Below are 27934 nucleotides of genomic sequence, written 5' to 3' on the forward strand. Positions count from 1 at the left end.
TAGGACACCAGCTCAGTTCATAGCAAGACCTTTGCAAATTTACACTCTCTTTTTGAAAAAATACTTCTTGATACAAACCACAGTACTTGTACTTTATGTAGAAGTAACAAATTCATCAGTACTCTACTACTGGCTCTGTTTCACTCAAGTTTAACTCAGCAGAGGTTAAAACACCACGGAGAACAGTTGCCAAGTTTCTATGCCATGCATGAAAGGCATATTGTAGCCCTCCAGGTCAGCTTGCTTTGCACAGGCTGTACCAACGTCTGGGACCTGCTATTCAATGGTTATCATACATAGGGTGCACTGCAGCCTGTTGGCACCCACACTTGAAGGGGGATTTTTATGCAAGCAAATCTCAGCCCATTCTGAAGCTGTCCAACAGGGCATGGCTGCTGAGCATGGCACAGAGGACACCTTCATGCTTTCCTCCCTTCTCTAGTGCCTATGCGCCTTCTCCAGCCTGCTTCAAACTAACCACAGGGGAAACCGAATGCTCTAGAAACATCCTCCAAGGCAGACTGACATCCTCAGAGAAATGAGAGGGTGTTGTGGAAAGGAAGGATGGCATTACTCGGTTAAGCAGAAGGAATTAGGCATGGAAACAAATGTCATTAGTGTCAAGTCAGCATATGGAAATAAACGTCTTTCCTTCATGTTCCTGCCACCACAGGCCTCCCCTGCTCTCCACTGCCAGCTCATGAACAGGCTCTGTAAATATCCCATTAGCATTGCAGCCCCCTGCAGCTGCAGCTCTGGCCCCTTGCCTGAACAAGCCCTGCAGGGTGAGTTTTGGGGGAAGCAGGGAGAGGGGTTGCTACCTGTCTGAGAAGGCAGTAAGATCAGCAGCTGTTTTGGCAGATTAGAAGGAACTTGGTTGCAAATGCTTGTGTTAAAAAAGGCTTCTTTGTAAAGTGCAAGTCTGTAACTTCAGATTCAGGCCTTCTGAGCTTGTTTCTATTAAATTACTGTTCTGCAGATATTGTGGAAAGACAGTATCTGCTTTATCAGGAACAGAGGAACACTTGGGAGTACCAAGAGGGGAAGGGAGAACTTACCTTTTTATATCATATGCAAAGCAGCTGGTGATGCTCATGACACCTCAGAGGGCTTTCAAGATAAAAAACGCCATACTGACACCACCTGACATTCCCACAAGGGGAGCTTGGCTTCAGGGACCAGAAATGCAAAATATTTTTTTTTTCCTATGTTCCAAAATGCTGACACCAAACTTTAATAAACCACCAGCAAAATTCATGTAAGCTTTTCTAAAATAAGTTTCTAAAATGGGTGTGTCAGGATGGGGAAGGCATTCAAAAAGACCATCTCTGCCCAGTTGCTGACTCTGGTCCATGTCAGAACAACCTTTATACACAAACTGACAGCAGTTTCCAAAGGAGCATCCAACAATAAAAGCAGATTCAAATCAGCTGCTTTTTTGCCCAGCACTTACTGCTATTCCCTTGTCTGGCCCGAAGCCCTTTTACTGGTTTCTCATATCAAAGGAAACCTGAGTTTTGAGTCTGCAGCCAGTTTTCCTACAAATACAGCAAAGCTCCTTTGATAGCAGCCAGTGATGTGACTGTGCCACAGTTTGAATACCATACCACGAGAGCACTTTAGCTTGCACACACTGCCAAGGACAAAGCTGTTATCATACTGCTTATAATGCACTAAATGACATACTAGCATAATTGTATTCAGTAATAGTTCAAAGGATGAAATCAACTGTCAAATGCATAAGAATACGAAAGCTAGGGGTTTGGCATACATGCAGACTCCCATTTTGTTAAGGTGATCTTAGAATAATGGTTTAAACAAACAATGCAAAGTCATATCCAATGCAAGAATTTTTGAAGAATTCAAATCAGGAATGCAATGAGGACAGCAAGACATTGATTCTCGAGGTAGTCAGCACATACAGTGGTGGAAACTGTTCTCTCAGTAGCTTTCTGGTTCTGTTCTCTTTCTTTTTTATACCACTGCTTATTACAATACTATCCTGGCAATTTCCATGGAAAAGTAACAGTCCAAAATTTTCCCGCAGACTTTAAGACATCACTTTTGAGGCAAAAGTCTCCTTTCCATCTGGGAGGGGAATTAATATTGAGTGTTACAAATTTTACCACGTTAATCAACACACAATTTGATACTTACAGGATTCCCATCTGGGCCAGGGGGGCCTCTATTTCCAAAGTCACCTGGAAAACCCTAAAGCAGAAGGGAGAATGCTTGTTCTTTAATATTCAAGACAAAAAGGGTGGTCTGAACGCTGAATTCCTATAGGTATTAGAAATTAGCAAATCAGCAAGTGGATTCAGGGAGAGAGAATGTACATTCAGGGAGAAGCAGAAAGTTTCAGCTGCACAGTTCAAATGAACAGAATAGTGGCATTTGCTTGTCTCCTAAATTCATAACCAGAAAAGATATAATTATACACAATGTGAGCATGGGGAAAAATCAGATGTCTGATTTGCTTTAAGAACAATATTAAACAAGTATTACTTGAATTACTTGCTTGGAGTCTCTTTTCTCATTTAGTATTTTTACTTCAATTTTCCCCCTCCCCATTACCCACAGCATTCACTAAAACATCTGCCTTTTGTTCTCTCCTTACTCTTCCCCAAATATTAATGGTTGCAGTCTCAGTGTGACATGTACATTAGAAGTCAATTTTTTCAATTTAAATTTCAATGTTTCTGGCACAATACTGTCCTTACCAATGTTAACACTTGGCTTAGTATGCATCTAAAGATTGAAAAAATAACTCAAACAAGACATGGAAAAGCTTTATTCATTTTCTCAGAGACTAGGACACCAGGCCAGGGAAGAAATCTGACTGACCAAGTCAAGCATCAAAGCTTGAAACGGAATTTCCATTTCTTGCTTGAGAAGCAAAATGAAGTGGAAACCCACTACTTTACTGTCTCTAATCTTTATTGCTTCCTCTCAGAGTTTTGCAGATTGCTTTACTTCTTTCTGATGTTGCCCACTGCAGAAGCACACAAATTGCTAGGGGCAAACGGTTTGGGTTTTTTTCCTTTTTTTTTTTTTTGTGTGTGTGGGTTTTTTTAATTAATTTTTATCAGTATACTATTCATATACTATTTCTCCAGAAAAGCCACATGACGCTAATAGAAGCTCATGCTATTAGTCTGAAGCAGCATCATGCGATATTTTCTTTATTCCTATCACTGTATAAAGTTAGAAGAAAGGACGGAGCACAGACCTACAGAGAAGTCAACATCCTTTTTAATTACATTGTAAGGTCCATAGAAAAGCCTATCATAAAATTTGCAAAATACCAAGCTGGAAAGGTATTCTGCCTGGAAAAAATCCAAGCTAAGATGCTCACACGGAAGAGACTTTTCCTAGAAAAAAATCTCACACAATATTAGAGTACTGAGATAACTGAGAGATGGACTGACCTCAAAAAATCTGCCACAAAGCACCAGAGTATTACTAGTCCATCTCCATGGGGAAAAGGAGCAAATTCCATCCCTACGATAATTTTTACATGAAATGCTCTGTCTTTTCAATGTTTGAATGTCTTTTTACCCTTCCCTGTGTATCAGGAACAGTACTTTGAGGCATTAACCTTTCACCTCTCTAAGACTGTGTTCAAACCTGCTGCAGGTCAAATGTACAATTCATTTGGCCTTTTCAATCTACCTTGTTTGGAGGACATCCACATAGCTGTCCAGCTCAGGGCTCAGTAAAGCAGTGTCTTTCCTTAATGGAATGGGGGATATGCATCATCAAACTGTATTATATGAAGAGCAGTCAGAAAGAAAATACAAAATGCAGCAAGCAGGTGGAAAAAATTGTATCCTAAACCAAAGTAGTTTAAATGCAGCTTAAGCCATATTTGGCTTTAATAGTAACTTTAACCAAAAAACCTAAAAGTCAAGGCAACTTTTAATGCATATATATATGTATATATAATGTATACACACTGCTAAAACAATATGTTGAAACAGCTTAACAGGCTCTTAGATCCCATCATCGTGCTGTAAATTAATTTGAGACATGCATAACACTCCCTGTACGATCTTTTGGGTTGATTTTGTCTGGAGTTTTTTTCTAGATTCTCCTCCAAATTCAGGATAGCAAAAGATAGGAATGCCTCTCACAACAATGAAATCTTTATTCAGGATCTGACCATGGAAATCACAAATAAGAATCTATAGCTGTAACTGTAAGATCTGACAGTACAGATCTTTACACCATGATTGTCTTATTGTTTAAAAAGTAGAGGTTCATAGGTTAAGGGTTAATAAAGCAGATTACATTGATTCTCCAACCATACACCATCGGCCAGATTTTTGCAGAACTCTGAAAATGCACTGTAAAATTTCACACATGCAAAATGGGTATTTCACAGTGCCTATGCTGTTAAAAGCTACCAGCTGACATGGCACAGACAATGATTAATTTACCAGCCTTAGCATCATATTTTGGTTGTACTGTCTACCATTGGTATATGTTAACAGAGGCAGAATTGCCATGATGCACGTGAATATCAATATTTTTTTTAATGGAAACACACAAATGAGGCATCTAAAGTGAAATGCAGGATGCAATGGGACAGTTTTACCAGCCACCAGATCATAGATGCAGGTCACAGATGATGTTTTACATACATCAGGAACCCAGAACAGCATGAGTTATGAAAGGGACAGATTACTCACAGTCATCATAATCCCATTCCCAACATCATGTGTCAGAATTCTAACTGATGATGATAAAACTATCTTGGTAAGTAGAAAAGTGAAAAGGAAATGTGACATATGAAAACAGTCAGAAAAGTCTGATAATGGAAGTAAAATACTACTGTGCAACAAGTGTTTTATTACATCAATATCATCATTTAACATTACTATTATAAAGCATACAAAGGATGACTATTCATAATTTTAATATTAAATAGAACCTGCTTTTACAGTTACAATGGGCTTAATAAATTCTTGGTATAATTTACAAGGTCTGTTCTGTCACTTTGACTACTGATTGTAACTAATCCCATGTAGAAGAGAACTATGTAAAACATTCCCCCAAATGGGGTCAAACTATTTATGTAAAAGCACTATGGATCATACTAATAGGACTGACAATTCATTAAAAATACTGCAAACTAGCCAGATTTTATATTACAAGCATACAATGGGAAGAAATTGAATACATACGCTTCCACTATGAAATACTTTTTTAAAAGTATATTGTATACAAAAGTAATCTAAAATTCAAACAAATCCTCACTCTATAATCTTCACAATAAAGATTTTGGTAATTGAATATTCTGTTCCATTTCAAATATGCCAGAGATATTACAAATATGAAGAACTATTCAACAAACCTGCTAAGTAGTAGCATTTTGTATGTACAACCCATTACACAATCCACTTTTCTTATACTTTAATGTTACTTCCAAAACTAAGATCATATTTGGGACCTGTTTTCTTTCTGAAGGCCCTCTGCCAGTCAGACAGTTTTTTCCCCAAGTATTATTATTGACAGAATTTTTGTCCAAGTAAGTAAGTTGCATCCTAGAACACAAGGCAAGGAGCCTAACTTCAGGCACCATGCAATTCCCAACCCAAATTTCATTTAGCGACCATGTCCTGCTCCAAAGCACCAGCGCTGTTAACTGTTAGTTAACAGTCCAGGACACTGTGTCAAAAAACATTGTCATCACAGTTTTCATTGGGGTTAAAATAACACATGTTCTCTAAGTCTGTGATCCAGCAAAGTACTTCAAGCCAGGTTCCCACATTATTGCTTTCCTAGTTTGATCCCTAAATTAGTAGCCTTCGGTCAAATAAGTACTTTATAGATCATAGAAAGCATTCCTTGGGACTGAGGAAATAACAGCATTACAGAGGAATCATTACTGAATGAAAGCAATCATGGACATCATACAGTGGTGGTTTTAGTGCTCTGTCACCTATGTGTAACCTCTCTGAATTGATTTATATGAATACAAGTCCTTATCAGAGCATACCCTGGCATTGCTAGAAGCTGTGCTCTTACTGTAAATTAAAAACAGCTGCTTACTGCAGCATGCACAGCACCAACTGTTATGGATTGAAACAAACTACTACACTGGCAATCAGAAGCCTCAGTGTAATCTGCCACAGAGAATGAGATGATAATGCAAAACATGTTTTCAGAGTACCCTCCTGTCACCTCCTCTTCATTTTCCACACTGAGCACAAGCCTTTGCTTTCTGTCCAGGTTCTTTTTCAGCATTGCACGTGACTCACCAGTACAACCCATTGCCAACTACTGCAAGGTACTGATGGCACAGATCCCTTCTTGCCCAATGCTCAGATGCACAAAAAGTAGGATTTTATGCAAATTATAAGTGAACTACAATATGGTCAACAAGCACAGGAGCATCCCATCCTGCTAACCAAGTAATTAAAAAGCAGATTCTTACTTTGATTTTATACCTTAACAATAAGACAGCAACTTCAGAAAGAGCAGTCTATCAACTTAATGACACTTCTCTGCTTGCCTTTCTTTACATCAAAAGGAACTCTACCGAAGGCTAGTGCCTTTTTTGGCTGGTGTTAGATCACACAGAAAACAAAACATAATTAGACAGAATTCTCCACAACTTTCATAGCATACACCAAGGGCCAAACGATGGCAATCACAGTACTGCTGCCGAACAAGCTTGTTCAACATGTTAGATGAAAGTCATCTGAACAGCTGAGTGCACAACTGGAGAATGCTATCGTAGTTTCCAATCTCAAACCACAAGCAAGTTGAAATTGGAAACTCCTGGATAGCTTCAAAGACCTAAAATAATAAGGTTGCAGCAGAAAACAAAACACTTGGCACTAAAGATATACCACAGGAAATACATAAACCTTCATAATGTATACTCGACAGATTTGTGTTTATTTTCAGCTGTAGAAATACATGCTAAGTAGAGGACAGCTTTAATTTACCACAGTCCAGAAACATCAGACGTTAGCAGCAGTTGATTTGCATTCACACCAACACCAAAATCAGACTTACAAAACTTGGATCTGTGCATCTTGTGCTAACACTGATTTTACAGAATATATTTATATGTTCCTGTCATCTGTCAACCCTCAGGTAGCTGATATAATGAACCAGCCACAAGGCTCATCAGATTAAGTCTTCCTCACTTCAGAATATCTAGTACTTATAATCTGCACAGAATTTGCAGTACTGTAAAGTACTAATTGGAAACAATAGAAAGTGATCTATTGGAAAAGTAAAAGTACCATTTTTCAGCTGATTAAAGTTGTGTATTATTATAAGAGTGAATTACAGATGCATTTACATTGGCAGCAAAAAATGTAACAAGTGTTAGAAGCTTTACCTGTCTCCCTTTAGGACCTCTTTTTCCACGAAAGCCTGGGATGCCCTGAGAAAGAAATAACCCATCATAAGTAGGTTTTCTTTTCAATAGCTTAAGTTCAAGTAATCAAACATGCATTTCATTTGAAAAGACAGTGTAAGAAGAAGCACCATAAAAAAAGAAAAGAAAAGAAAACATTTGAGCAAAGAATCATACAAACAATGCCCTATAACAGGGGCGACAAACCACACACTTTGCTTGTCTTTACTGTGGCCACATCAGAACTATGAAGGGCCATATCCTGCATCCATCAAAGCACATGGCCAGACATCCTTTGTGCTCAAAAAAAACAAAACAAAGCTCAAACACAGATTGAGATTAACATTTCCATAAAATTATCCAACAAATGACAAATACTGATTATTGACTAAAAAAAAAAAATTCCTCAATGAAAAATACTCATTATGGACATTTGTGGTAAGAAAAAAATACCCCTAATCCTTGCATCTCTAGATAAAATTCACATAACAATTTACAGCTGCTTCCTATTTCACTTTAGCACCAGTGCATTTCATTGATTAGACTAATTAGATATGCGCTATGTATTTAATTTCCTCCACATCAGTTTTGCTTGTAAAGACTCATATGAACAGTTATACTTTGTACTTCCCCCCACCTCCAACCCCCTGCCTCCTAACATATATTGTATTACCACCTAAATATCAGTATTTCATTAATGTTCCATTAAACCTACCCTTTCTCCTTCAGGTCCTGGTTGTCCTGCCACACCTGGAGGTCCAATGAAACCCTAAAAACAGAAGAAAAATTCTTGATTACAAGGCTGCTTCCCACCAACACATATTGCCCCTCAGTATTGGCCAGCTGTGGGTTCAAGATCCAGCGATTAAATTCAGGTTTATTTGAAATGACCAGTAAAGCTCAATCAACTTAAATGTGACTAGGATTTACTCTCCAACCAACAGCAAAAACAATTTCCTGTTATAAGGGTACAGAATCAATTAATAGGGAAGTACTAAGTTTTCTAATAAGACAAGTTGCAGAGATATTTATTAGAATAAATGAAATACGAAACAAGCTGGTTTTTCTTATGCATTAAATACATCAGAAAAAATGTTCTCATCTTTAATAACACTGATCTCTGCTATATGAAAGAGTCTTACAAAGTTTACCCTGTCATAAGCAGAATGTTTTTCTTAAAATTCAGTCACAATGCACTTCTCCCCCACCTTCCACTCAGAAAGTCAGAAATAGATCCTCTCATGTAATCAGTTGTATGAAGACAGAAACATGCTTTTGACTCAGCAGAAGTGGCAGTTTATATCTAAATTTATAAAAACAGTAGCAGAGATGGATTGTACACTACCAGATTCAAAGTGAGATTGGTACAAAAATATTAGGAGTTACTAAAAAAGAATCCCTTGCTTTCATCTGTCTCTCTCCTGTCCCCCTATGGTAACTATTTGGGATTTTTGGGTTTTGTGTTTTTGGTTTTTTTTGTTCTTGTTTGTTTGTGTTTTTTTTTTAATTATGAAAGATAGGGCTGGATGACAAGATGTGCACTAACGAGATTAAGGAAAACAAAGGCTCTTCTTTTTTCTACAGTTCCTTAAAACAGCTGAGAAGCAGAGTATAGTCTGATTGCAGGAATGTTCTAACCTCAAGGTTCTAAAAATACTTCCTATCATGTTTCTATACACTTCCATGGCACAGCTGTATGGCCCAAACAGGACTGTGCATCTTTTTTATTGGAAAATGCTTGTAGAATCCAAATAGGGGATTTAGCCTTAAGACCTGACAGGTGTTTTTCCCTAAAATTACTCATATGTTGGCCATTTTCAGCTTTGTGTAAACAGAGCAGTAGTAACTTTTCAGGAAGTGACTGGGATCACTTAAGGTCTTCTTGGTTGAGGGGAGAACGAGACAAAATGCATTGAGAATTTGAGCAAAAGTAAACTGAAGAAACATAGAGGATACAATCCCTGAGGGTGCAATATCTGTTGACACTTGATCCTGACAAACTAATTTTTCCCATCACTGTAATGAAAACTGACATCAAAAATACCCACCCCGAAAAACCAGACATATTAAGAAGCTGCTGCAGGTAAAGGTTTTTAGTAACTACATTAAAAAAAGGAGCAAAAGCATATTTAGCAGCACAGTAAGATTATTTTAATAGGTATTTGAGAACACAGCACACTGCTCAGCAACCTATACAGCATGAGCTGAGGGCCTGAAAACACCTAGCAAAAGTCTCCTTCAAATCCTAGGTGCAACCAGAAACATGCAAGTTTCTGGAAACCCATGTCTACTGCCTGATGGGGAGAGTCTGAAAAAATACTTATGCACATACAAGCATGCACATGTGCCTATTAAAAAAAAAAAAACCCAAATAAAAAGAAACAAACAAAAAGACCCAGAAAAAAGGCAACCTAACCAAAAGCAAAGCTTGAATCAGCAGAGCATTAAGAGCCTTTGGACCCTGGGACATAGATGACTACAACCAAACCATTCTAAAATCTCAAGAGCACTTTTACGTTTTTTATGTGACAAGATGGTTTCCCTTTATCAGCTTCTGTAGCTGTTACAGATTGCAATTGCCAGATATGTCTCCCTTCTTGACAGCTTCCATTATGGAAATAATGCTTCAGGCAGGAAACATGCACTCCTCTTCACTCCCAGCTCACACATCCACATTTAGCATTGCTTTCCTTCTCTTGCCTGCATGCATTCCAAATGAAGAGGACGGGCAACAATGGAAGACTGCTCTGTGCTGCTCACCATCGGAAAAAAAAATAAATCCTTACATGTGTTTTGAAAGAAACTCTGTGTTTTCCCATTTGTAGGTTCTGCAAAGACAGAGTAGTTCAGAGGGCATACAACTGGCAGAGCTGAATGAAATTCCTCATCCCCTTGCTTATTTACCGTATGGGCAAAAATACACAGGCATGCCAAAATGCTTAAAATGCTTACTTACTCTTACACCTTTAGGACCTGGGTTACCTTCTGGTCCAGCTAAGCCCTATTAAAAAAAGACATGAGTTGTATTTCATTTTAAACAACCAGATACGATCTATTTAAAATAACTCTAACAGCATTTTTTAACTCTAAACTGGCAATACATTCTTTAAATTATTAGGATTGAAGAGGGTGTCATAAAGCACTCCCCTGTTCAGAAAGGTCTCCCATTAATTCATGGCTGAAAGTTAAGACAATGACTGAAGCTTCCTTTACATTAAAATTATCTCTTCTAGCAGGAAAATTTTTTCCAGACCCAGTGATCTGGCATTACAGTGACATAATTTCACAGGACTTTTCATAAGCTTTTATATTTGGACACATTTCCTATTATTTTAAAGCTAATGTTAGAACATCATATGTAGTCCAAATGTTTTAAACATTTTCTGTGATTCAATGCAAACATGTTATCATCCATTAGTATATAAAATATTGGAATGGAATTTTAAAATATATAGCCATTGCAAACCTAACCAAATAAAACACTGAAATATTGGTCAAATTCACCCTTTAAGCAGACACAAAACCATAGACAGTTGTGAATTTGGTTCATTTACCTTTATATGGGGAAAAAATAAATATTTCTACTTTATGTCTTATTTCTATTACTGGACTGAGGTATCTATTAGCCTGTATGTTATTTTTTTTTTTTTTTAAATCAATATTTAGATAAGTGCTTGTGTTTATAGAAAGCTGCTTTCTGGCTTTATTGGTTCTCCTCAAAGATCTCAATGTGGGGAAAAAAAAAAAACCTCTTAATGTTCTGTTTCCTTAAAGGGCTGAAGAAATAGTTTCAGCAGTGAAGTAAATACATTGCTGAAAATCAGGAGGAACTCTACTACAACAGGAAGTTTCCTATCACTTCTGGACCTGATATATGAAAAAGATAAAACACATACATCCACATGAGGTTTATGAAGGAACATAAAGTGTTTAGAGATTCAGTACATTGGTAGTATCATGTATGTATTCCAGAAAGGCACAGCATTGCTTCATCTAACCCATACAATTTTAAAAACCACAAGACTCAACATTACCTAGACGGCATTACCTGTGAAAGAGGTCTGTTTTAAGGATAAATGATAAGATATAAACAAATACATTTATACTATTAGTAGTTCCAAAAGAATTAGATATGGTACTTTTGAAAAAAACAAACAAGAAAACTCTCCAAACTGCAAAGACATAATTAATATAGTTACTGCACCTGCCTGCCAGGATAACCAACTGCCCCAATATTGCCAGCCATTCCCGGAATTCCCTAAGTGGAAAAGGGGGATGGGGGGGGGGGGGGGGGGGGGGGGGAGGAAAAAACAACAGGTTTAATGTCATGTTTTGGAGCTTATTTGTTTTATCATTTCTCTTTTAACACCTTGTCTTAAGCCAACAGCTTAAGCTCATAGAAAAATTGCTCTCGGAGTAAGCTACACCACAATACCCTAAAATTTACTCATTATACATACGTAACTCCACCAATTTCACTTACGTATCCTTTAAAAAGCATTACAAGAAGAGTAGTCTAAGATTTTGTGAAATACAAGTGTGCGCACCCCCATATTTCCATAACAAAACATAGATGCTATTTATAAAAAGTAACTGGGTTAGACTACAGGAGACAGCTCCTGATAATGAAGGAACTGCACTGGTCTTAGCTGTATCGGAACAAATGTGTTAAGTGTTTCATTGGAGAAGAATCCTTGTGTCTTTACAATTTTTTTTTGTTTGTTTCTGCCAGAATCAGGTCAATATAGCACTGAGTTAGTCATGAATATAACGAACTATTCTTCATCTTCGTTCTCCTACTCAAATCCAAAAGCCAATTTTGTTATTTCATTACTTAGCATCAGCACATCTGACTACTTATTTTCAGACAAATGTGCTTTTCTGAAATGGTGCCAAATGCCATGTGCCCATCACCAAGATAGATGAAGCTTCACCTACCTCTGTTCAGTTAATTTTATTTTAAATAAGCCAAGTTAATAAACTGGACACTCTTGCAGCCTGACCCTCCACCCACTGTCACAGGTCAGTGTTACCACAGCAATGGATCAGGCCTTCCTCTCTGAGCTGTTCACAGGTGACTTATGGTGAAACAGTAATCTTAGGAAGCAGAACTCAGAACTGCAGATGCAAAAAAGGAGTTGCAGTATTTTTTATTTAAATGAGCTGTCATTGCGATGATTCTGTCACCTGCTTTCAGCTGCTAGTGATTCATCTTCTGACAGATGTTCTTTCATGGAACTAGGACCCATGGTCTCCTATTTTGGCTCAGATGTACCTCAAACCACATGTATATGAAAAAACTAAAAAAGCAGTAGAATCATTGCATTTATACCTTATCCTTTAAAACTTTTCCTTTGTTACCAGCTGTTCAAGGAGTTTCATGACTCTCAGATTCAGAGGAATGTCTGTCCTTGCTGTACAAGTTTCTAAAAACTAGAAACACAGGTAGGTGCTACAGATGACAATTAACTGGTCTAACCCATCACCTTCACCAGTCAGGCCTCAAAATACCAGCAGTATGAACTACATGCAAAATAAATCTCTTAACTCTTTCATCCAAAGTGTTCTCTTAGAAAATACTCTGATGTATCTTTTAAGTGATAATAATGAAGGAAAATATTTATAGCAGCTGCATGAAAACATTCAGGTATCAAACAGCTGCACATCACCAGTTTTCACATTCTTGAACATGCATTGCCTTTGAAGGAACTTACATGCTTGATTGCATGAGTAATGAGCAGAATTGCTTTTCAATGCAAGCTTCACTTTTTCCTCCTCCATGGTAACTAACTGATTATCTTTCATCTGCAAGTTCTTCAAAGATTCACTCTTTCCCTGATGTTAAGAATGACTTTCACTGGCTATCTCTTATCTCACTGCTAAATTATAGTCATTACAGAAAAATGCCTGTGGGCTTGTAATAAAAATCACCACTCATTCAATTAAGATTTGTGTATAAAACTCATTAAAGTCATGGATGATGTTCATAAGTTTTCATCTCCCTTCGGGTGTCTATCATCTTTTATCATCACCATTTTCCTTTCAGCATTGTCCAAGAGGAAACTCATGCTTCCATCCACTCTGCCATTAGGAGCCTTGTTAATGCTAACAGGGTGCCTCAGCAACTGGATGTCTTTGAAATTTATGTTCAGATTGCTTCTTGAACTGACATGGAAGTGGGTAAAAAACACTAAATAATCTTCATTTTCTACATGCTAGGAGATTTAAAATGCATTAAAATGCATTGAGAGAATCCAAACTGTGCTTCTAACAAGAATTTTACACCCATCTCCGGCAAGCCAGCATGGTAGTTGAAGAAAAACAAGCTGGTCTTTTCCATTCCATTTAGACCATTTTTTACCACACTGATCTCTAATTAATCTGAATTCTTGATGAAGAATGATCAAGTATTTCCTTAAGCAGTCAGTAATTCACATTGATTGCTTATATTGAACACTTATATTGGATTATGCATTCTTCCATGCTCAATTGTTTATCTGTAGAGTATAGTGTACTCTACTTTCATCACTTACCTGCTCACCCCGTGGCCCTTGCAGTCCCGCATAACCCTTAAGACCCTGTAGGTGGAAAACCAGGTATGCGATAAATACAGTTAAACACACAAAATGGACCCTCTTTTCCTACTCCAACCTCCCTTTAACAAGAAACATTATCTAGTCTTGCTTGTCTGCAGCATTAATATGGTTTACATTTAGCAGCTCATATGAAAGCTAAGTTAGAGAAAATGAGCGAGAAATCTTCATAGCAGTTTAGACACTTTAAAGATATCAGGCGCTTAAAGACAGTTCCAGACTTACACTCTTCTAAACAAGTGAGTACATGGGATGCTGTCGCCAGTTACTGCTGAAACTGAAGAACTGGATTTGGTACAATGCATTTCCTCACTCCAAATCCTTGTCACGATGCCCTTTCTGAACAGGGCAGTTCAGAGGAGGGGTGTAAGTAGAGGGTCATTCCAGAGTATTCTAGGATGCTCTCAAGAAAGACAGACCTTCCAAGACACAGGATAACTCTTTTCTAAATTAACATGGAACAAATCCTAGCCCTTACATTGTGTAATTTATATCAGTAGGGAAAATAGCCTGTTCCTCATCCCAGAAATCTTTACCGTGGTGCTAGAATCACAAAGCTATGAAACTTTACTTCCTGTGCATTGACCATTTTGTGCATATTTTAGCTGTTAAAGGAAAAAAAAAAAAAAAGTAGAGCTGGAATCTGCCATCTGCAACAGCATACTTGAAAGGGGAACCTTACTGGATGTCTTTACACTGTACTAACGATACCCAGACAAGCTAGCCTAAAAGGGAGGCTGTAACAGTTGCATGATTGATGCAGAAGCCAAGTGTCTGGTCTACACATCCCTTGCAAGAGGCACTGGGAATACACAAATTCCAAAAGCTGCAGCTTGAAAGACCAAAACAATCCTTATTCTGGATGGAAATCTATCATGAAATTGGCCTCAAAGACATTGACTGAGTAGTGGGAGTGTCTTGGCTGATGTCAAACATCTGGTTGCCTTGCAGCATGATGATACTCATTAGTCAGTAGAGACTTGAGACACTGTAGTAAGAAGGAATTCTGCAACTGATTTCAGCAGATCAGGTATCCCAAAATTTTGCATAAGCTTTTGCACAACGACAAGAGTATTTCTGCATGAAATTAATTTTATTATTACATACAAAATTAAAGATTGAATGATTTTGCTTGGTTATAATTTCAGATAAAGAAGAGAATGACATCTGTAAGGCTTCAAAATTTGCCATTTTGCTAGTATAGGCTTGTTTGAGGAATATTGATCCAAAAGAGATGTATTCATTAAGAAACCCAAAGGCCTCATTTTCTCAAAACCCAATAGAGCAGGTGTGTCCTTTCATTTTGCTAATCGCACACAGGACATTGCCAATTAAAAAAAAATATAATGTAATCTGGCTTCAATCCTCTCCTGTAGCTTAAATCTAAATAATTTACATATGTTATCTTGCATCTAAGGAAGGAGGTCTGCATTGCTGTTGGGAAAAAAAAATAAATCTGTAACACAGATAGTCAGGAGCTGATCTTGGACAAACCAGTTAGTATGAAATATCGCAATTTACTGTATTAATGTGTGCCTAAGACCAAATTTTTTACTGAATTGCTAAAGCAGAAATACAGATGCCAGCATAAGCCAGTAACTCATCTTTAGCTTTCAAGATGTGCCTCACAAAGCCGTATCATTTTTTACAGTCCCAGGCCACTCTATTTCATGAGTTTTATCCATTTCACAATTTTATCCTCTCTCCATGCTTTATGTTCAACTAAAGCACGTGTTGCTCGAAGAGATCTCTCAGTAGTTTATTATTTCTGTATGTGGAGAAAAGGAAAGCAAACGCTACTATATACAGAAACACTCAAAGAGAATTTTATCACCACTTGGTTTCAAAGTCTATCAGTTTAGCTGATTAACACCTGCATGGACAGTCTCAAAAAATGACACCCGAGGAACTATGAGATGATGGAGGACTGAACACCAGTGTGCACCTTTCTACACAACAGCATCTTACTTCTCCCAGAGGAAAACTCTGAACTCATATTTTGTAGTATGCCTGTGTTCTTATTCAGAGTTAACATGGACTTTATTTATTCTAACTCACCTAATGCTGGTTCAGAATGAAGCTAAACCATGCTAAAATGAGTATCGTTCCAAAGACAGAGTTTTCCCATAGGAGTTTCCTTTCCTGTAACTTAGCTAATCTTCTTAAAATTCTTAGGTTTTTATTAGTTTGGGTTTGTATTCTTGAGTATACCCATATAAATAAGACAGTTTGCTCTGAGCTATGATGAAAGTAAACAAGAAGAATACAAGTTCACATGCACTGATTTGTGGAATGAAATACCTCCCAATTTTTAATGAAGATTAATACTCTGATTTTAAAAGCTCACTGTGGAAGAGAAAGGTTTGCAGCTTCCAATTACAGCAACACAAACTTCAAGCACATTACACAAACACAGCAAGTTGCAAGAATACTTTGGTCTGTGTGAGAGAAAAAACCTTTACCGCCAACTAATACGATCAGAAAAGACTTCATAGCAACTTTAAGTGTCTGACTTCTACCATATGTCTAGCACAGTGGGACCCAGACTGAGTGAAGTCTGTATTTAGCAAAATATAGATGTTAAATAGTAACAGCAAGGACTGTTCAAGCCAAGTCTTTCCACCTTTCTAGTGCCCATTGTGTTTTATTAGAATTTATATGCATTTGTTATTAAAATACATCTGGCATAACACCAGCAAACTAGAGAGCCAAGAAGTTTCTCTAACCTCTAAAAATCAGTAGGTGGAATGTTATACCTGATGCTACAACCATCAGCTACAGAGAGATACTAGTCTTTGAAAAGCACCAGAAAAAAATTTTCTGGGTATGGGGTAAGTTTAGCATATAAACATATTTCCATGTGCTGTCACATGAGACTTTGCAACACTTACTTACCAGCTCCACATTGTCACCACATGGCATCCAGTTTTAAAAAACCTCATTGGCAAATGGTTTGTTTTGTGGCTTTTTTTCTTCACAGCTCCATTCTGTCTTGTTTGCTGATGCATATTAACACAACTAAGCTTTCACCTAGCATCTCTTAGCCCAAATATCCCAAGGAATGGAAACATCACTTAAAAAAAGAAAAGCATATGTATAGAAGATGGACATTTTCTCCACCTAATTCAGCAGAGGAATTTCTCTCACAGAGTTGAAGTTTCCTCCTGCTCAAGGCAAACTTCACTTTTCTAGGAGAAACAGCGGGAGACACTTTGTAGCATAACACTGACATCACCGCAAGTACCACTATGAAATTTATTTATCTCCCTTGCCCTTTACAGGATGCACATGTAAAGACAAAAGCAGCTATTCTCAGGTTGCATCCAAGTTTTTTCCTTCAACATTTCTTACCATATTATACTTTAGTATGTGAATTTTATCGAGATTTTATAGATCCCGATTCCCATGATTTACCGTTACACACATACTAGGGAATAAAGTCAGCCCAAAAATTGTAGCCAATCTTTTTTAAAAAAAAGTCTTTTGCAATGTCACTGTAAAGTACCTGCAACCACACAGACACTGTAGTCATTCTAATTTATTGGCATGATCCCAGGCAAGTTAATGCCCAGGAGTACTGTCCTTTGGCTGGCAATCTACCCCTCAGTACTCTGGCTAGCAGAGGCAAGTACTCACCTGTCTGTACAGTGAAGTAGGACGTTTCTGGGGAGAGGGGGGAGGGAGAGGCTTCTACTCTGTGAAGTCTTGGGACTGATATAAGGGAAGATTTGAGTGCTGATTTAAAGATGGTCCTGTCAAGACAGCTCCAGATATGAGATTGTGCAACTGCTCTGGAAACAGCACTCCCCTCAAACTAACCCTCATCTCCTGCCATTGCTCCTCTGCTTCAAAAGATGCCTGAAAGAAGCAGGCCTCTAAACACTTCATAAACATGCAATTTTCTGTTCTTACACTAGAATAATTTTGGAACCCTACCCCAAGCAAAACTTGTTTTTTTATAGTGTGTGTTACAGGCATGAGAAATATGTCATATTTTATATGCAACCACAAGGACACATACCCCGACACATGGCATGTAATGGAAAATAAAGTTAATCACAATAATCTGCTCCAGAGTCCTGATTATTAACATACGTTTGTTTCACTGTCTTGCTACAAAACACCATAGATTCTCAGCTTTATAAAGAGAAACATATCATTTTATAGTTCTAATCCAAAACAGTAGTTTACTAGTGCTGCCCTATTGCATTGAGGGCTTCAAAATATAATATTTGGGGTGTGGGTGTGTAAATGAATCTTTGCAAGAAATTCTCTTAACGATCTCAGATATTCAGAAAAATAGAACCAAAAGCACATGGAATATAGCTTCTCAAAGTTATTCTTGTCAAAAATGTAAAAATAATATGCACACTTGCCACAAACTTCCACAACACATGCTTTTATATGTTGCACAGGAAGTTCAGAACCAGGTAAATTCTTATTAGAAAACTCAGACGCGGTTTATTCCACATCCAACCTGGAGCGGGGCGATCGTGCCCAGTGGAGGGCAGCAGGCTTCACAGCGCACCCTCCACTGCAGCTCTCCAAAGCCACTACTCCAGTTAATGGGAAATGGATGATGACTTCCCAAAGAAAAAACCTCAAATTTCCAGGTCTTTCAGGAAAACACTGACAAAATTCAGTATGACAAAAATTAATTATCATGACACATACAGATTTGTATTACACTACTAAAAATACTGGAAGAACATTAGAGCTTTTATTTGCTATCAAATGTCCCACTGTTTAAAAACTACTCAGTTAACACAAGTTGTCAAAATCAAATAGAATTTGGGACACCATTAACTCATATATAGAACCTTTCTAATCTTCCTTTTTACCTGGATGAGAAAGAATATCACAAATATGTTATTTATCCAATATCATAGTGATTCTCCAGTAGTACTGGGATACAAAAGAAAAATAGAAATACTTGATCTTTCTGCAGCTTTTTCTTGTAGCTGGTTTACTTCACAGCTACTTGTGCTCACATTCCTTCAAAAACAATTTCTGAGATCACAATGAGCTAACAGCTTGTTTACCTATGTATATTGAAAAGCAATAACTAAAGTTCACAATAAATCATGGGCTTGTCATTAAAAAAATTAAGCGTGAAATAATTTTAACTGTTTACAGGTGTAGCGCTGTTCAAAAGCTGGTATTCTTACAATCTGGGTCAGGCAGAAATTATCTTAAACATGGTTCTAGTTAGTGTCTGATGTGTACAACATGGAAACAGTAAAATTTCCAGTGATCAAGTGAGCACAATTCTTCACAGAGTCTCTAACCCTCAGATAAGGAGTGAATTCTTGTGGCAGGAAGAGAGCATGATGGCCATAAGATTTTAATTTCCTTGCCCCCGAATGTCAGTCTCATAATCCAGAACAAGTGACAGCTGCTTCCCATCTAAAAGCTTTAAAACAAAAACTACTTTGTTTTCAGAGCAAAACTATAAACCTGATGAAACAAGAAAGCACAATACTTGGGAAATCTCAAGGTGGCCCAAGATCAGTGGTGACAAAAGCTATGAGTGTTCAGGCTTGTAGGTTAACTCTCAACAGAGGGGATGTAAATTCTTGTCACAGCTATACGTTTTCTCAGTTCATAGAACTGTGGGCCACATGTTTGGCAAAATAAATTTCCATGCTCCTCCTGGTGCTAATTCAGTGATAGCTCCCTTTTCACATTTTTACTATGGTTTGTTCAATTCAAGAAATAAATTACTAGACTTAAAGTGTATGATTTTTTTTTTTTTAAGAGTAAGACAATGTTGAATGAAGCCATCTTAAAACATAACACTGAATGTAATTTTTGTTGCAATGCCATTTTTTCTTCAGCTTCAATAGCAGGCAAGCATTTAATTACTATTCCTTTTCTATATGTCAAAAACTCAGGCCAAAAATATCAGGGCCTACCTTTCTAACAATTCATTCCATCCTTTTGATTGAATACTTTACAGCTGCCTTTAGTGTTACATACTACTTCAAAATTCTGCTGTGATATGTGTTCTTCATGTTTTTCTATTACACCTGCAACACTGGATTATCTTCTGCAAAGACAGCATTTAATAGTACTTTCCCCCCAGCTTTCTTGCTGATTTTTGCCACCTCGCCAGTCACCATCTGACTAATCACAGCAGCCTACTGGATTTATGTCAGGTGACCTCTCCTTCCACATAAAGTATATTCACTCCCTCAGTCTTCTGTGCTCATTTTCTCAAGGTTGTCTCATTTCCCCCAATGACATCCTTCATGTTCCCTTTCCAAAACTACTTGTCTGCTTTATGCTTTTCTGTATACATAGGGCTTTTGGATATATTTCCTAAATGCAGTGTGTGGCACCTGATGTTTCTCACATTAAAAAATATTGTGTTATGTAGCAGGCAAAATTAGAACTTACTCTATTTGTGTTCTAATTTAGCCATTCTGGAACATATTCAGAAAGAAAGCAAATAATTCAGTGCAGGAATACTGAGGATATCCCATGGAGCTTTCTCTATACTACAAAATACACAATATAGAAAAAAGAAATGAAAAAGCTATTACTGAAAACTGAATATATCTCGCAGGCTAGCCTATTTTCTCTAGTACTTATTCTGTTTGAGCAGAGGCACACGATGCCTGTTAAGAACACCAACCCAAGCAGCTGTAATTTACATTCTGTTGTGATGATCTCACTTAATTTAGTTGCAAGGGAAGATGCTGAACTGTTGGCCTATAGCCTGACACAGTAGACAGTCCCACTATCAAGAGCAGACCAAAGCCCTTCTATTGCCTCTTGACCACCAGACATCCACCTGATGGCTATTGATTTCAGCCAGAGAGGGTTACATGAAAATGGAAGCAGAATCTTACCTTCTGGCCTTTGATCCCAGGTGGTCCTGGAAAGCCTATGGGGCCTGGATCACCCTGTACAACAAAATCATCCAGGATCACTATGTTTCACTGGAACATGACACAGGCCTATAAACTTTGTAGGACTCCATATTTTCTCTGCATGCTTGGACTTTTGGTACAAAGAAGTAGCTAATGTTTTATCAGGCACAGATTTATTTTTATTTTTTTAGAGGACGAAAACTGAAAAGGCAACAGTTCCTCAGCTGCAACCTCCTAGTGCAAAGTGCATGCTCCTGCATGATAACCACACAGCCAAATCACAGCTGGAACAGACTTAGCTCACAACCTCACAACATATACTTTTAGCCAGCATAAATGGGAGTGAAGAAGCTATACAGTTCTTGAGGTATCCCTTCCCTCAGAAGTCAGTGGTTTCACCTCATTTTTCTTTAATATTTCTATATACATGTATTTATTATTGTTTATTGTTTGTGTTACTTTTATGCCAACAATCCTCAACCAGGAATCAGGACACCATTTCAGTATCTGCTACATAAAACATGGTGTAAATCTAATATGTCTAAAAGACAACATGAAACATGCATACATACAAATGGGTTACGGTGGCATATGGCTATTTTCATTCCAGTTCTTTAAACTTGGTAACTACATGATGGTATATAAGAATGAGAAATAGAGCATCTCAAACGCTACAAAAATGGGCAAATATGCATTTTTTAATGGTTGTTGTAGATGGGGGAGGAAGGAAGGTTATTCCAGTCCTTTTTCCCTTGCTCAGGACTGACAGCAAAGAGATGCACTCTTGCAGGACTGGTGCCCAAATTCAAATTCAGTAAGTCAAGGAAAAGATCCTAGAAGCAAGTTAGCATCAAAGTAAATTCATTACCTAGGGTGAGCAAATTTGACTTAGGTGAAAAAAATAAGAACCCAAAATAGCAAGAACTATAAAAATACATATCAATGCCATATTTTTGTATTATAGATACATTCTGCATGTATTTAGGCGTAGGTCACACATATACCTGGGTGAGCTTTAAACTGTTCTGTGGCATCATGGTCTCATGCCAAAGAATATACCTTGAGTTTCAGGCAGACACATATAGCTCACAACAGTATGATAGACTGTCAAAAGCAAAAGTTGATTAGATTAACATAATATTGCTATTTCTATAAAAGCCACACTCCAGTTTCTTATCAGTGCATCAACAGACCCATTTCTGAATTTTTCTCAGCAGCTCTTTAACATTGGAAATACATATTTGTGAATTTTAAGGTTTGACAGAACGCATGCATTAAAAAATATGTTATTTTATGCACACAGCAGCAGCTAGAAAACAATAGTTATCTGCTAATGCTTGCTTTATCACAGAGAGTGGTCCTGGACTCCTACAGTGTTTTCTACTTAGCACAAATATTCCCCAATTTAACTACTAGCAAATTCTCTTCATAAAACTTAATATAAATACAAGATAGCCTAAAAGAGAGAACATAGGTTAACACATTAGAATGCAAACATACAATTACATTTTTAGCATTATCACATTGATTTTAAAGTTTTATACATAGTCATCAGATTTGCAATCTAAAAAGTAAATAATCACAAGCTTCTAAGCCCACAATTTCTATAAAGAACCATTTTAAATATTTATACACAAATATTTTGGGCAGGAGAGCAGCCGCTAGTTCGGCTAAAGCAGCTTAGGAGGAACTAGCAGGAAAAGCCTCTGAAACAAAAAGGAGAATTCTTACCGTCAAGAGACTGTTAAAAGAAGTGTTAAATACAACGTGACATGCAATAATGTGTGCACTTCTCAACACCAAATTTTGTCTTACACAACTTTCTGCACTAATACAAGGTACTAAAAAAACCTCTGAAACCTCTACTTTGGTCTATCAGTGTGAACCGAATTAAATTTAATTGTTCTCCAATTACTTATGTTTTAAAATTTTTATTTGTTATAAACTAAATCAAATATATAATTTAATTTAAGGCTTTGAAATAATTTTTTTCTGTTTTCTTTGGTCATTACATCACCTGTGTCTGCATCGGTCAGCCTCACATAATTAAGTGTCAAAATACACCAGCGTCACAGTAAATACTAAGCATTGTGCTGTTATAACTTGTCTGAATATTAAAAAGACTTCAAAAAAGAATGCAACAGACAAAACATTTTTTCTAATATCAAGAAACTATCACCTTTTCCCCACGCTTTGCCTGTCCTGGAGAGAATCCTGGGTCTCCTTTAGGGCCCTGTCACAGAGAAATTTAGCTCATTAATATCATTAGGGAACAGAGTTTTTAATAAGATAGGTGTAAAAAAATATTTTCAAACTGTTATGACAAAAGGAGGGGGAACGTTCATATAAATGCACTTGTTATTACAGGGTTTTTTTTTCTCATAACTCTTTCAGTAAAGACCTAGAACAAAACGTAACAGTGTGAGTTCACATTGAAATGAGATTTATGTTTTCCAAATTTCATCATGTCACAGAAACTTTTGAGAAGCAGATTTTATTGGTAAATCTAAGCAGGATGACAGCAGACACCACCACTGAAATGCTCTCCCCATGCCCCCACCGGTTCAGGACACCACCTATTCCCCAAGCACTGCGCAAGATCATCAGGCTGTATTACTGCACTGATTACAACTTTGTCAGGGCCCCCTCACGCTCAGCACCTGCCCAACACAGCACAGACATCGTGGCTGGGAAGGACAGAGCTGTAAACATGGCAAAGGCCTCTCTTCAATTACGAGTTACCTCCCAGCAGATGAGACAGCTCATCATTCTTGGCCAGGAGTTACTGTCTGCATCTAAGACTAGGCCGCAGAGAGGGGAAGGACGCTGCCACACCGATCTCTCTTATTTCAAACGCCCGCCATACAAAGCGCCAGGCACTGCAGGCCGACATGCCGCAGAGACCAGGGGCCTGCCAGGGGCTGGGAGCTGGGGCTGGCCAGGACCAGCCAGGCCAGCAGCCGGCCCCACACACCTATGGGCCACCCCAAACCCACGCCTCAGAGTCAAATTCACTGCCCTTAAAAAAAGGAGCCGCCAGCAAATGGCACCTCCTGAGACAGCCCTGGGTGAACTGCTTCATGCTGACCGAGTAAGTCACCCTGACAGTTCCCGAGGCCGTAGGCTGAAACCACATTAATGCACTCATAACTGCAAACACAGTAATTCAGGAGGAAATGGGGAAGCCCTTTGACTAATTCATATTAAAAGCTGCATGCAAAAGGGACTGTAACATTTCATTAACCTGTTCATATAAATGGCACAGGCTTCAACAGCGCTTTTGATTTAAAAGCTGTAGAGTAACACCAGGTGTTCCTCACAAGCATCAAGATCTACTCTCCTCAGTCAAAAGTGTTTTCTGTAGCCAAGGAAATACATGTTACTATTAAGATTATCCCACAGCAGTGCCAGATTGATGATACGTGCCCTTCATTCAAAGACAGCTAAAGTGGGGAAAAAATGGTGTTTAGTCATTGCCAGCGCAACCCTGCTCTCAGGGACAACGTGGGACGCTCGGAGGGACGTACAAGAGAAGTGGCGCGGGGGTTCCTGGCGGTTGGCCATTTTAGATCTGTAACGCACAGCGCTTCCACCTGCAGTGCCACGGGGCTTGCACAGGGTCCTGCAGATCAGGGCTCGTCCTTCCCTCTGCAGCTAAGATTCGAACGTGTGAGGCCACTTGAGAAACTAAGGCTGTTGAATACTAAGTAAAAAGGCTGGAATTACGGAAAAAGGAATCTCTTGTGTTAAACTGATATGTCAGGTCACAGACACCAGGGTTCTTCAGCATGGCAGGAGTTATCTGAGTATTTTCCAGCTGATTCACATTTTGGAAGGTAAATACTTAGATACCTTTGTACAACTCCAACCTGTCCTCTGCTTCCATTTTCCAATGCAGGCATATCAAACTAAGAGCTGTAATAAAATAGTGATCAGCTCTCCACTAGTCAAAACAGGTCCTCTGATAACATACCCATCACCTTTCTTTTCCCTCATAAACCCAATTAATTCCTCATTATTTTTAATCTAAAAAAACAAACAGCCATTGTTATGTACGGCCTTCAGTTGTGGATTAACAACACGTCACCACAGTTCAAGATGTGAAGATAAAATAAAGCACTTATTACGTACATTAAGTAATTATTATGGTGTAGTTAGAACAGTGCCAGAATCCACAAACTAGATTATCTTAAATCAATTTTTCAGGGAGCCAGGAACACAGCAAAACATTATGAATACTTTTAAATGACTTTAAAAACACCAATAAACTGTTTATCAGGAATTAAATGCCAAGGACATCGGCTATCAGTTGGAACTGCTAGCACATGCTCAGGGCTGGATACTACACTGTAAGGGTATTAGCTAATGTCCCGTGCTTCAAAAGCAAGCGCATAAAGGATGCTTCAGCACAGGAGGGAAAAAACCATGCATCTCAAAGGCAGAATAAAATTGTGCATTAATTTACTGCCAGAAAACAGTTGCAACTCGTTTACGATGTTTTAAGATCAAACAAAAGTGTGTTTCATTTCAGCTTACGTAGTCAGTGTGGGTCAACTGGATCTTCATAGTCAAAACGTGGTGAGAACCTGGCTAATTTTTCTTTAAATGAAAGTGTTTCAGAAGGTACTTGTATTGAAAGTATAATTTATAATCTAACAAATGAAAGAGATCACTAAGCACCTAGTAATATATATATATTTTTATATATATATATAGGTACATGCACACACATACAATTCCTTCTGTTCTTAAATTCACAAAGACAACTACAGAACTGATAAGAATTATGATCCAGTGGAGGGGGAAAATACATTATAAACCAAATCATAGGAGTAAGTGGTTAGAATTATTTTCCTAGCAATGTATTCCATTATAAAGCCAGCATAAATATGGTAAAAATTAATTACGAAGCTCTGAGTTTAAATGTTCCTATAAAACTAGATAATAACAAGAGCACACACACATTAAAAATGGAGTCACTTGGTTTTACAGTGCTTGACACTGAAAGCTTTATTAAAATTCTTTTTATGTCCTCAAGCAGTTTTAACACCTGTCATGACAGGCCAGATTCCTGCAATTAGGAATCACACTAAAACAGATCATGGTTGCTGCTGTTTTTTCCTAACATATCTATCAAATTGTTCAAACTAAATATGAGCTGAAGGCATTCTGCAACTGCACAAATCTGTCAAAGCTATTTAAAGGGCCTATGTTACATAAGTTTGAAGGGTTTTATTTGAACTTCCAGTCCAGTATTTTGTCTTTGGTTTTAAATATTACACCCATAAATCTTCAGAAAATTATTCTAGCATATTAATCAAGTGATAATGTCTGTAATATTAGAATATTTCTATAGCAAAGGTTGGGACCTGAAAGTAGAATTTATAGAGAATGATAGTTATTTTTCTTCATTTTTTTCCTTGACTTTTTTCTTTTGAAAAGCAAGGTAAAACGTTACAGCAATTATATGCTTATCGTCGCTTAAAATTCCAGTTTATCAAAGAGGCTGAGCTGATTTACAAGAACTCTTTGGGGAAGTATAGACTAATTGTGTGGATAACAGTTTCCAAGTCATCATTCTGCACACACAGGGTTTGTTTTTCTGCCCTGAATAAACTGCTGTTTTATTTTGATTTGAAGTTCAATTTGAATGATTACATTTAATTAAAATATGTTTATAGTAACAATCTCCATCTGTAAACCAAAGAAGGCCAATTGCTTCTATTATAGGAAACAGTTCCGAGGCTTCCAAAAAGTCATTAAGAAGTTCATGTGTTTACATAGCAACATGGATAAAGTTACTCACCTTTGAACCTGGCAATCCTGGCAAACCTGGATTACCATGTGGTCCTGGAATACCCTATTAAAAAAAAAAAAAAAAAAAAAAAAAAGAGTGGAATTATTCAGTAGTCTACTGAACAAGTGTGAACAGTTTGCAAAGAATCATTTTACTGCCTCATCATTGCTTTTAGAAGCATGGGTCAGGATTTTCAAAGGATTTTCAAGCAATAAATCATGCACATCTTCCTAAAAAATTAAAAGTGAAGTTGAATACTTCTCTTTCTTTTAAAAATCTCAGTTTCTATTGCCTTCCCAAGTAATTCTTGACAGGTATTTGGTACACAGTCACTGCAATGTTGCTCTCCAGCTACAAAACTTGGAGACATGGGATAAAACCAGAAAAATCACATTCTGAGGTACCCAGCTATACACTGCAAAGAGAAGGAAGTGGATCAGTTCTCACTGACTTGAAAGATAAATCAAAGCAACATATTCCACCTTCTCTAAACAAATCACAGACAAAAACCCTTCACCAACCTGATTCTCCTACAGCTAGTGTGGAAAATGGGCTTGTTTCTGTAAGGGTTGGACTTAAGCCATTCCAGGAACAGAATAGGCTATCAGGGCTATCTACACCTTCCAGGATAAGTGTCTGTTCCTGAAGTACATTCTGCCATCCTCACTCCTTGACAAACTGCAAATTAGGGAAAATAACTTGTTGCAATGGCTGTCAACAGCTGTTCATCTTCCAAACACTGAAGGACTGAACTGGTAAAAACCTATCCCCGGTAAATGGGCAACAAAGCTTTTGTTGAATTCACTAAAGCAAAAATTCCACCCAAACAATTAATCCAAATGCCAAAAATAATAAGAATCCTTTTCAACTTTCTCATATATTCAGTGGTCTAACAACAGATAAACTCCGTGTTTGTCTTTCCCTTGCATGAGACTGAATTTACCAGTTTTACCTTGCAGTAACACTGAAAGCTGTATCAATCAAGTGCTCCCTCTCACTAATGACAATGTTGACATAACACCACAGAAATGCTAATCCCATGTGCTGTTTGAGAGATTAATTTGCACACTGGCAAATTTGGAGGCGCTCTTAGGGGTTTAGGAGAAAGGAAACAAATAGAAAGTGCCAACATAGCTGCAGTGCTGAAGTGGCTCTTAGCTTTTGCTGCCTGCAACATTATCATCTTGGGGCATAGTATTGCAACGCAGAGGTGCATAAGTATCCTTGTGAAATGAGACGCATCAGGGGAATTTCATCTCATCACTGACTGAAACGGCTGAAAGTTTAATTATTG

The 27934-nt window shown here is 37.8% G+C and overlaps 1 protein-coding gene across 1 annotated transcript in view; it reads right to left on the minus strand.

The window, feature by feature from the left end:
• The window catches only part of COL24A1 (collagen type XXIV alpha 1 chain), a 156716-nt gene that overhangs the window by 96422 nt on the left and 32360 nt on the right, over positions 1–27934 (minus strand). Inside the window, exons 5-13 of the mRNA XM_080406641.1 lie at positions 26650–26703; positions 23023–23076; positions 20823–20876; positions 13909–13953; positions 11580–11633; positions 10332–10376; positions 8091–8144; positions 7358–7402; positions 2158–2211 (exon numbers count right to left, since the gene is read on the minus strand). Coding sequence (XP_080262767.1) covers positions 2158–2211; positions 7358–7402; positions 8091–8144; positions 10332–10376; positions 11580–11633; positions 13909–13953; positions 20823–20876; positions 23023–23076; positions 26650–26703 — 459 coding nt within the window. The remainder of the gene's footprint in view (positions 1–2157; positions 2212–7357; positions 7403–8090; positions 8145–10331; positions 10377–11579; positions 11634–13908; positions 13954–20822; positions 20877–23022; positions 23077–26649; positions 26704–27934) is intronic.

This window comes from Falco punctatus (genome assembly GCF_963210335.1).
Source record: "Falco punctatus genome assembly, chromosome: 11".
Taxonomy (NCBI): domain Eukaryota; kingdom Metazoa; phylum Chordata; class Aves; order Falconiformes; family Falconidae; genus Falco; species Falco punctatus.